We start from the raw sequence: 11,857 nt of genomic DNA on the forward strand, positions 1-11,857 counted from the left end.
TGTTCCAAAAACATGAAAATAAATTGATCACGCTCACGCAACATTAATGTTTGTTGTCACAAAATTTTAAATCAAAATTCAAAACACTGCTTGATATAAAAAATGATAAATTTGATATCAATGTGGTAATGGGCCAAATCTAAAGCCAACTATATTTAGTACTCCCTCCGTTTCTAAATATTTGTCTTTTTAAAGGTTTCAAATGATGACTACATACGAAGCAAAATGAGTGAATCTACACTCTAAAATATGTCTATATACATTCGTATGTGATGACCATTTGAAATTTCTAGAAAGACAAATATTTAGAAACAAAGGGAGTATTAAAATTTGCACTTTTGTATCTCAAGCAAATACTACCGGCCAAACCGACCCAAACACAGTAGCTCCGCTCGTCCACCATCAGTCATTTTCGGGCGAAAGTCCCAAGGGCAGCGCGCGCGGGAAACCGCAAACCCACCGCACCAGCGCGCGCTCGACGAAATGCCGCCGCCGCCGCGGCAGGACTTCCCGCCGTTCCCTTTCGTGCCGTACCCGATCCAGACGGAGTTCATGTCCTTCCTTTACAGCGCCCTCTCCTCCGGGCCCCGCGCCCTCGCCCTCCTCGAAAGCCCCACCGGTAAGCTCTGCTCTGCCGCCTTCCCCTCATCCTCCACCACCAAGACCCTAACGATTCAGCCTCCCCGCGTTGCCGCAGGCACCGGAAAGACCCTCAGCATCATCTGCAGTGCGCTCCAATGGCTCCTTGACCACCGCGACGCCGCCTCGCTGGGCCACCCCGAACGGGCCAATGGCTCCGCCCCCGCTGCTGTCGGCGGCGAAGACGACGAGCCCGACTGGATGCGGGATTTCACACTGCAGCCGCTGCCGCCTAAGAAGGACATCAGGAAGAAGTCGGAGACTCACCCGTCCAGGAGGCATGGAACGAAGAAAGTGGGGGGTTCGGAGAAATCTGAGCGAATTCGGGAGAATGACGAGGAGGAGGAATTCTTGCTTGACGAGTACGAGAGCGATGACGGGGAGGGCACAGGACGGCAGGCCGGGAAGCGGGCACATTGTGGTGGTGCTAGTAGTAGTAGTAGTAGTGAGAGCGAGGATGATGAGGATGAAGAGGAGGCCACTCCCAAGGTGTATTTCACCAGCCGTACGCATTCGCAGCTCTCGCAGTTTGTCGGGGAGCTCAAAAGGACGAATTTCTCAGGGAAGCTCAGGACAGTGTGCTTGGGATCCAGAAAGAGCTTGTGTATTAACATGGGTGAGTGGATTATGTGGTTATCTTTGTTCTTCTATTTTTGGGGCTGGGATTGTGCTTAGTTCATCTGTGGTGCGTTTGCTTACAGATGTTCAGAAGCTCGGGAGTGCAAACCGGATCAACGAGAGGTGCTTGGAACTGCTAAAGAACAAGAAGAGCAGCAAAATTAAGGCATGTGTCAATTACGTCAAATTAATTTGCAATGCTCAGCTGCTCTGTTAGATACATTATCTTTGATTGACTTCTGCACCCAAATTTGGCTGTTTCTTGCACGTTTAGGGCTTGTCATGCTCATGAGGTACTAATGTTGTTTCCCGACTGTAATTTCTTCCAAGATTTCGAGCTGAACATTAGTTTTGTCAATTCTCAGTGGAAGTAGAACTAGATTTTTTTATTTTTTTTGAAAAGGGGATTACCCCGGCCTAAATTGGTAGTGGAACTAGATATGCATTGAGTTATTTTTTCCCATACTTCCATTCAGTGTGATTGCACAGGAAAGTGTATGGTTATCACTTGTCATATTTGTATGTGCTGGGTTGTTAAATACCATTAATATGCTGCCAATTTATAACTTTATTATTAACTGCTAGTAAGTTTATGGGGCTGCAAATATTCAGGTCGAGGGTGATAACAAGAAGGGACGCCAAACAAAGGCCTCTTGTCGGTGCCCAATGTTAGGAAACAGAAGTCTGCAGAAACAGTTCAGGAGTGAAGTGTCCGACCATGGTCCATTGGACATTGAGGATTTGGCACAACTTGGAAGGAAGATTGGAACATGTCCTTACTACGGTGCACGTGACATGGTCCGCTCAGCTGACCTTGTAGTACTTCCTTACCAGTCTTTGTTGCTGAAGTCTGCTAGAGAATTACTTGGCCTTAATCTGAAGAACAGTGTTGTCATCATAGATGAGGCTCACAACTTAGCAGACTCCCTTACTAGCATGTACAACTCAAAGGTCGAATCTTCTCAGGTGAGGATCTTTTTGTTCTGAGTTCTAGGTTCCTAACATCTGTTGGAAACCGCACTATGACGCATCTCATTCCACACACTATACAGAATTAGTCTGACTGTATAATGGTACTCTAGCTTCATAATTTCGTTTGCTTTGCACATTCAATAGTGTTATCCAAGATCCGAACATGTGCTGTATGTATGTTTACTGTATATAAGGAGACCTAAGCAAACAGAGTTTTCTGGTAGAGAGCTTGACTTGACTCAGTTGTGTTGTTGTGGCAGACAACAGGATACTAAAAATGATATTTATTGGTCCATTTTTAAGATTTCCTTTACTAAGCAAAACGTAATTAACAAATGAACTGAGACTGTTTGCTTCCAGTTGTGGAAACTAACATAATTTTCTGATTCTCATTTTCGTTAGTTGAGGGCAGTCCTTTCCCACCTGGAGGCATATCTCGATAGATTTCAGAATGTTCTGGGAGCTGGAAATCGACGTTACATCCAGACCTTGACAGTTCTAACACGGTCATTCCTACGATGTTTGATAAGTAATGAAGATTGTTCCTCCGCTGTGACCTCTATGACTATAAATAAGTTCTTATTCTCCCTTGATATTGATAACATAAACATAGTAAAACTTTGTTTGTATCTGAAGGAAAGCAATATAGTCCACAAGGTGAAATATTTCTTCGACTACATTTCCACTCAGTCTTATTGTGCCTAGAATCTATATCCATTGACTAATGATATGCAGGTTAGTGGATATGTGTTAGAGTACGTAATGGGCCTAATGGGCCCGTTAGTCTTAGGGTTAATTAGAGATAAGAGTCGCTTTCTTAGGGGTCAAGTAAGCCTTGCTTGGGAGTCAAGTAAACCTCTCTATATAAAGAGAGGAGATGTATCAATCTAATTAAGCAAGAATTAAGAAGGAAATCCTTCCATCTTGCCCGGCCGTGGGCAAAAGGCCCCCGGCCGGTCTTCTTGCGCCCTCCTTCTAGCAGCGCCATAACAATTTGGTATCAGCTAGCTTCGGTTCGATCATGTCTTCACCGCCGCCCAACCCGTCTCTTCCGCTGTCGGTCACGATCGTCGCCCCGCTCCTGCCCGCGCCGGGATCCTCCGTCGCGCCCGCCCCCGTCGTCCTCACCCCGGAGGTGTCCGGGGCGCTGCGGGACCTAACACAGGCGGTCCAGGAGATCCACCTGTTCTTGGCCGGGTCCTATGGGCCGCACCCGACTGTGCCGCCCATCACCGCCACCGCGCCGCCGTGGCTACCGTGGCAGCCGCCGCACCAAGCGGCCCCCGCCGCGCTCGCCGGGCTGCTGCAGCAGCCGCTGCAGCTGCCATCCATCGCCCCGTCCTGGCTGTCGTGGCAGCCGCCGCACCAGGCGGCCTTCGCCGCACTCGCCGGGTCACTGCAGCTGCCATCCATCGCCACCACCGCCCAGCCCTGGCTGCACTAGCAGCCGCCGCTCCTGCCGGCCTCCGCCGCGCCCGGCGCTCCGCCGCAGCAGCCGCTGCCGCTGCCCGGTGCGCCACCGCCGCAGCCGCTGCCGCAGCCACCGCCGGTTAGCTCCGGCCCCGCATCGACCGCGCCGGCGGGAGTCCCGCTCCACCAAGTCCAGTCCCCGCCGTCGCCGTCACCGCTTCCGTCTTGGATCGCTACCCGCCACGTGTCGGCGGCGGTGAGGCTGCAGGCTACTGCGTGCGGCCTCCTAGCGCGTCGGCGTGTGCGAGAGATGCGTGGTCTGCAGCTGCCGCTCCTCCAAGTTGACCTTCGCTGCACAAAGGACCTCGATCTCATCCGCTGCGCCGGGGATCTTGGGCATGCGGTTTCCCCCACGGGCAGCGGGCATGCTGTTTTCCCCACGGGCAGCGACCTCCAAGTCTGCGACATTGGCGGTTGGGGGGGCGCACCCCTCCTCGTCATTCTCCATCGCAAGCCCCCCACTCTTCCCTGTGCGGTGCAGACCAACAGTCGTCTGGCAGGAAGAAGGCATGGTGTCACCGACAACAACGCACCACGTAGCACCACTGCATTCCGTCACCAGGCGCCGCAAGGGCGCCTCTGCTGGTCACTCTTGCGACCACTTCCAGGTGGCCATACACATGCACTCCTTTTGTCCAGATGGTGTCCATGGGATCCAGGTGGCTGTACACGTGCACGTCCGACGTGCGGATGGTATCCACTTTTTGTTAAGAGGTCCAAAATAAATCGTCCCAGTCCATTTCAGGTTGAGAATAATAAAACAAGCCGAGATGTAAAAGGCTTGTTTTTAGGTGTTAGGTTTGGGTTGCGTCGAGTCATGGTTATAAGTTGGTTAGGCTGCAGCTTGAGGACAAGCTGCATGTCCAGGTGGGGTGTAGTGTTAGAGTACGTAATGGGCCTAATGGGCCCGTTAGTCTTAGGGTTAATTAGAGATAAGAGTCGCTTTCTTAGGGGTCAAGTAAGCCTTGCTTGGGAGTCAAGTAAACCTCTCTATATAAAGAGAGGAGATGTATCAATCTAATCAAGCAAGAATTAAGAAGGAAATCCTTCCATCTTGCCCGGCCGTGGGCAAAAGGCCCCCGGCCGGCCTTCTTGCGCTCTCCTTCTAGCAGCGCCATAACAATATGCCAACAAATTATTTATCACCGAAAATGGTGTGGGCAATTTGAATCATGGACAGCAACATGGTGAAGGAAGCAGTATAACAAGCTTTCAGGCTTTGACTGACCTTTTACGCTCTCTACTGTACTGCAATGACGATGGAAGAATCATAGTTGCACGACACAAGCCTGGTGGGCAACCTGAAGATGCATATATTAAATTCGTGATGCTTTGTGCAGAGAAAACATTTTCTGAGGTGATGTACCTTGCTCCATATGTTGCTTGGAGACAAGAGTTGTCCTATTTCACGTAAGTATTTATAGATCTTTCCTCTTGCAGGTTACAGATGACGCACATGCTGTTATTCTGGCTGGTGGAACCCTCCAGCCTATTGAAGAAAAAAGGTTGCGCCTGTTTCCAGGCTTATTGCCTAGTGATATAAAATTCTTCTCATGCAACCATATTGTTCCCCCTGAGAGTATTCTTCCTATAGCTGTTACATGTGGGCCTTCAGGCAAGAAATTTGATTTCAGCCACAGTTCAAGGAGCTCTCTTAACATGGTCTGTATACCTCGAGTCATTTCTCCTTTACTCTTGCTACTCTAATATTTCTGAGAATGCCATTTTATTAGTTTATCTTGCAATGGGCACTGCTTTGTGCCTTCTGGTTAATATATACTCCCTCCGTTCCTAAATATAAGTCTTTTTAGAGATTCTAATATGGACTACATACGGAGCAAAATGAATGAATCTACACTCTAAAATACGTCTATTCGTCCGTATGTGGTCCATATTCAAATCCCTAAAAAGACTTATATTTAGGAACGGAGGGAGTAAATACCAATGCATACATATTTATTTTTAACAAAATAATTAGGACCTAATGTTTATTGCAGTACTCATTGTGTGATTTGTCTATAGAAGTAATCCAGGATTGTACCACTCTGTTAAAGTATATTTGCAACTTTTAATCCATGCGACCCTCTTTGTTTCTTAATATTCTTTGCTGTTAGAACTTGCTAAAATACACATGCTTAATTGCCCTGGTATATTTGGTTATATTTCATTATGAAATGTAAATGCCAGCCTTCTAAATGAGTGCATGAATTGCTGTGTCCAAACTCTTTACCAACAGCCAAGTCTTGTTCTATAAAACATACCATGCTAACTTATACTCCCTCCGTTCCGAATTACTTGTCGCAAGTATGGATGTATCTAGATGTATTTTAGTTCTAGATACATCCATTTCTACGACGAGTAATTTGGAACGGAGGGAGTAGGTTATATTTGCTCTTGTGTTAATAATTTTTTGGGAAAATTTTGTTTTTGCCACTCTAGATTTTGCCAATTTTCCTTATGCCATTCTAGATTTTGACATTTCACTTTTGCCACACATAGCTTTTTACAATTATCACAATTACCTTTCTGTGGCAAAAGCTAAATAATTTTATTTCATTTTTGCCACTCTTAGTTTTTGAAATGTATCACAATTGCCACTCTGAAAATGTTGCTTTGGCCACTAGAATGGCGATTGTGATAATTATCAAAAACTAAGAGTGGCAAAAGTGAAATGTCAAAATCTAGAGTGGCATAAGGAAAATTGGCAAAATCTAGAGTGGCAAAAACAAAATTCCCCAATTTTTTTGGTAATATGCTCTACTCAAAGGCACGTTATTTTTGTGCCTATTCTTATCTGCTTATCTTTGCAGATCGAAGAGCTTGGACGTTTTCTTTGCAATATAGTGACAATAGTACCAGAAGGAATAGTAATGTTTCTCTCTTCCTACGAATATGAAAAACAAGTTTATGATGCATGGATGGCTTCAGGCACAATTTCTAAGATTTCTAAGAAGAAACACGTGTTCAGAGAACCAAGAAGCAGTGTTGATGTCGAGGTGATACTCAACAAATACAAGGAGGCAATTCAATCCTGCAGCAAAGGTTCAGGAGACACTAGTGTTAACGGGGCACTTTTATTGGCTGGTGTCGGTGGGGAGATCTCTGAAGGGATAAACTTCAGTGATGGCATGGGTCGTTGTGTTCTGATGGTTGGATTGCCTTATCCAAGTCCAGATGATATTGAACTGATGGAGACAATAAAACACATTGGAAACTATTCTACCTCATCTGTGATTGGAGATGATAAGCCCTTCAACGGAAACGATGAATGCAAGCTTGAGCCTGGCTTTGATGTACTAAGGAAGAGCGGTAAAAGTGGCCGAGAGTACTATGAGAACTTATGCATGAAAGCTGTGAATCAGTCTATCGGTAAGCTGATGTGTCATCTTAAGTCTTAAAACTATTTTGCTTTAGTTCTGTTCTTAAATGATGAACTAATTTGCTTGCAGGTAGAGCAATCAGGCATGTAAATGACTATGCTGCAATGCTGTTGGTTGACTCACGTTATGCACACACCTCATCAAGCAGGGGTTTCTCTTGCCCCGTTGAAAAGCTACCCCAGTGGATCAAGACACGACTCACTTGCGGTCAAAACTATGGGGAAGTTCATAGATTGTTGCTTCAGTTTTTCAAAATCAACAAACAAATACATTGAAATATTACAGATGTTGCTACATTTAATTAAGCCAAGCCCGTACAGGCTTGCACAAACGTAATGCATTTTTGTTTGGCTGATATCAGTGCAATGCGCATATGTGTAGCTACCTACTGATGACCAACTGTTCGAAGGTACTGTTAGCACTTGAAATCCCATGTTATCGGTGGCTGATACTCCCACCGTCCGGAAAAACTTGTCCCAAGCTTTTCTTTCAAATGGATGTATCTAGCACCAACTTAGTGCTAGATACATTTTTTTGAAGGACAAGCTTTTTCAGACGAAAGAAGTATCAGTTATCAAAGGTATGTGTACACCTGTTGTTTTCCCACACACAGATCCGTGAAGCACCACACCATAGTTAAATTCCCTAAGGCTTTATTCAGTTCCACTGGAATCAAACCTCCTAATCCATTAAAACTATGTTTTCTCTTCTACTTAATTAATGAGATGAGGCAAAGCTTTTGCCTCTGTTTCAAATAAAATAAAATATGTACAGCTAGTCTGTTCGGTTAGACCCGGCAAACCTCCCACCACTGGCCTTTGTACATTGGAGCTACCAAACGTCACACGCAATTAACTCAACGGCGGAGCTATGTGTATTCTTCCGCCACACACACACACGCACACACACATTCCGTCTAGCTCTGCCACTGAATTAACTTGCTACAAAAATATACATCCATGCACCAAATTAACCAAACGTCACACGGCAAGCTTTCTAGAGCTTGATAATTTAGAAGGAAAAACAAAGATCAAACCCGAACAACACAACATGCACTTTGAATATTTAGAAGTCGAAAAATGACCCTAATCAACAATCGTTGTTGTACAATTATTATTTTCCCGAGCTCGCTCAAGTTTCCCCGTACCAAACTAACGACTCTCATCCTGCACATTGGCAATGAAGGACAATTAGTCCACATCAAAGGACTAATACGAGCAGTAGAGAGGGGCGTTTTGGTGGACGAGCTGCATGGAGGCCGCTATCTGGAGCGGTCGTCTTGGCGCTGCGATGCGTGATGGCTGCTGTTTTTACTATATACGAGACCTATTTAGTGCGTATACAGATGTGCCGCATAGTCATGTTCACAATTTGTACGTGGGCCAGCGATTTCGGCCCCGCCTCGCACGCACAAGATGTGCTACCTGGGCGGCTTTGAAAATTGGCCCACTACGCGGCCTGGGAGTAGGTGGGGGTTGGTTCGGAAAATAAATGTATCTGTTGGGCCTGTCCAACCATAGCGACGACCATTAAGCCGTCTGTGGTCGTGCATGGGCACTAGAACCGGGCCAGGTGACCGCCGCTTCTCGCCATGGACGGCATGGAGTTCTTCTTCGAGGATTCTGGAGCTGGGTAAAGTTCTCTAAAAATTCCTATTTCGCGCCAAAGTTTCCGCTGATGGGTGTGGTTTTGTGAACTGGATTTCGATTTTGGACTGTAATTTCCCCCGTCTTGTTCTTATAAGAGTCAGATCTGGCTGTCCTCTTGACTGCCTTCGCAGGCTCGTGCCGCGCTTGGACGGCGGTGACTTCCTACGAGATTTAGTTGCCGGCGTGGACCTGCCTGGTGGCGGCACCAGTGGGAGTGCTGACGCTGACGAGGTCTTGACTTCTTCTCTGCCGATGGGGCTAGTTGGAGGACTGAAGGATTACGAAGGGCGCGAGGATACAGGTGAAACAATGCTCACTGGGAGGGGGCGCGGCTCGTCTGATCTTGGCGGCGAAGGTGTGGGCGACTCCTGCGAGATAGGCGATACAGAAGTTGCATCTGGCGCAAAGGATAACGATACAGTCGAAGAGGGCGTCGCAGTGTCAAACGCAAATCAGTCTTGTTGGACCAAGAGGTAATTTTACCGTTCCCTGAACTTTTAGCCTCTTCGCTGGTTTTAATGATTTTGCCCTGATCTAGAATTTATGCCTATCGGTTTGGCTAATAGATTTGCTGCGATGCTGTTCATCTCATGGCTTGTCTTACTAGTCGCTGGACCAAAACCTGAAAATTACTGAAGTATATGAGTATTGTAAATATCTGAAAAAAGTACAGTAATCTAGCAGCACCAGGACGTTCATGCCCCAGATGCAGGATATGCTATGTCGATTTCAAGCCATGGCTAGCGTGCCCAGATTACAGATAATGAATGATTTTGCAGACTGAAAAAAGAAAACCCATAACCATCTCTTGTTTTCTTTTTTTGGTCGGTACAAGTGATTTTTTTTTTGTGAATTGCTTGATGATAAATGTATAGCTATGTTTGAGACACCATAACCATCTCCTGTGTCATCTATGGGCAGCGATATTATGGTCGCCACTGTATTTGCTTTTCTTTCAAACCAATTAAAATCTGATTGGGTTGTGTGCCATTCTTCGCAGGGTTAGAGTTGGGAAAGCGGCTGATGTGAGGGAGCCCAGCTCTTCGAGGATGACTGCCCTTGAAGCTTCTGTCCGTGCATTTGTCGATAAAAAAATCTGGAAATGTTGTCAATCCGTCTATTGGGACTAGCTTTGATTCTGTCGAAGAGGGCTACGAGTTTTACAATTTGTATTCATGGGAGGTCGGTTTTGGTGTCCGCTATGCAAAAAGCCGTTTGAATGTACACCGGAAAAAGTGCATGCAAGAGATAGTGTGTGCCTGTGCGGTGAGTAACTAGGCAGAACAGCATTCTCTTGTATTTTGATGCTTCTGTCACATATATTTACTAACAAAAATTGGCATGTCTTTTGTCTGCACGCTTGTTTCCTGCAGGGTAAGCCATTGCAGGCCAACAGTCGGTCAACGAGGTGTGGCTGCAATGCCATGATAAGATTGCTGAGGTCGGATGATGGTGGATGGTATGTATGTGAGCACAGGTCAGAGCACAACCATGCTTTATCTGTCATTTGTGGAGAGAAATTGCACTGGAAGTCGCACCGACACATAGATACCTATACGAGGGACCTGGTTAAGCAGTTGAGAGAGAATAATATCAGCATTAGCAAGGTGTATAATGTTGTAGGGAGTTTTTTTTTGGCACGATTAGGGACGTGCCATTCACAAAACGGTCCTTAAAAACACTATGTGGAAAACTGAACCGGGAACAGTCGCTAAATGATGCAACAAAAACCATAGATGTGTTCAACGACATGCGGGCAGAGGACCTAGAATTTAAATACAGTGTCCAGGTGGACACCGAGGGCAGAATTAAGACACTGATGTGGGCGACTGGTAGAGGCATTGAGCAGTTCAAGTGTTTCGGTGATGTCGTGACGTTTGATACGACCTATAAGACAAACCTGTACGACATGCCATTTGGCCTATTTGTTAGTGTTAACAATCATTTCCAGAGTGTCATTTTTGGAGGTGTACTGATGAGTGATGAGAAGGTGGAGACTTTCAAGTGGATATTCACAGAGTTCTTCCAAATGCTAGCAGCGCCACAGCCTAAAACTATCTTAACAGGTAACACACCCTGCGTAAAAACAGAAAAAGAATTGCGCATTGATTTACATCAATATGCTGTGATCCGTCTTATAGGTATAAAAGTTTAATGCTCTTGCTTGATTTTCTATATTGTTGATACATACCAAGCTCGTTCGATGGAAATTGCAATAGCTGACATGATACCGCGGACTGTACATCGTTGGTGCAAATGGCACGTACTGAAGAAAGCAAAGGAGAGCCTTGGAGCACTGCTTGCAAAAGGGAGTGAATTCAAGCCAGAGTTCAGCAAACTAGTCCACCATACAGTTAGTATTGATGAGTTCGAGAATGGGTGGGCTTGCATGTTGGAGAAATATGGGCTGCAAAAAAATGCATTCCTGACCCAGTTGTACGAGGTGAGGGGGAAGTGGGCAAAGCCATACTTTATGGATGTATTTTGTGCGAAAATGACAAGCACACAACAAAGCGAGAGTGCAAACCACCTTCTGAAAGGATATGTGCCACCGGGTTGCCCCATGCACTTGTTCATCAGGCAACATGAGAAGATGCAATTTGACCGCGATTCCGAAGAAAGTTACCAAGAGAAAAGGACAAAACTGGTGAGATGCAATTGGTCCCTATAACATAAGAAACAACTGTGATTAACGAATACTAAAAATCTTTTGTTATATGATCATCATTTGCAGGGTGGGGTTGTCCTGAAGCAAAATATCCCAATTGAGGTACATGCGTCGGAGGTGTACACCAGGACAATGTTTGAGAAATTTGGTGAAGTGTTGTATGGATGTGGATCTTATGACCTAATAGAAGTCAAGCCACGCTTGGAGTACATTGCTAGGCACATCAAATTTCAGTCAAGGGAAAAATGGTGCAAGAACGAGTTTGTGATCACTGTGAGCGAGGCAGCCGACGAGTTCAAGTGTGAGTGTGGGACGTTTGAGCACTATGGAATGGTGTGCAGCCATGCACTTAAGGTGAGTGATCGCACATCCTCTTCCTTAATTGCAATATTTTTTTCTAAAAATTGCGGCAAGCTCCCTACATTTGCTATAGATAGTTTTGAAAGCACCGGAATAATGAC

The 11,857-nt window shown here is 45.8% G+C and overlaps 1 protein-coding gene across 2 annotated transcripts; it reads left to right on the plus strand.

Annotated features, from left to right (window-relative positions):
- Positions 1 to 423: 423 nt before the first annotated feature.
- Positions 424 to 7,471, plus strand: LOC125553295 (ATP-dependent DNA helicase DDX11-like). Of its 2 annotated transcripts, XM_048717113.1 has the most exons (10): positions 424 to 619; positions 698 to 1,255; positions 1,341 to 1,423; positions 1,870 to 2,223; positions 2,632 to 2,886; positions 2,965 to 2,976; positions 4,826 to 5,056; positions 5,140 to 5,361; positions 6,510 to 7,068; positions 7,149 to 7,471. In XM_048717113.1, exons 1-10 carry the CDS (start codon positions 484 to 486, stop codon positions 7,352 to 7,354), a joined length of 2,616 nt encoding a protein of 871 aa, XP_048573070.1. In that variant the 5' UTR covers positions 424 to 483; the 3' UTR covers positions 7,355 to 7,471. The 2 variants fall into 2 exon arrangements, with proteins under 2 accessions (XP_048573070.1, XP_048573075.1); XM_048717118.1 differs by lacking the exon at positions 1,870 to 2,223 and having other exon boundaries at positions 425 to 619.
- The last annotated feature ends 4,386 nt before the right edge of the window (positions 7,472 to 11,857 follow it).

This window comes from Triticum urartu, chromosome 1 (genome assembly GCF_003073215.2).
Source record: "Triticum urartu cultivar G1812 chromosome 1, Tu2.1, whole genome shotgun sequence".
NCBI classification, from domain to species: Eukaryota; Viridiplantae; Streptophyta; class Magnoliopsida; order Poales; family Poaceae; genus Triticum; species Triticum urartu.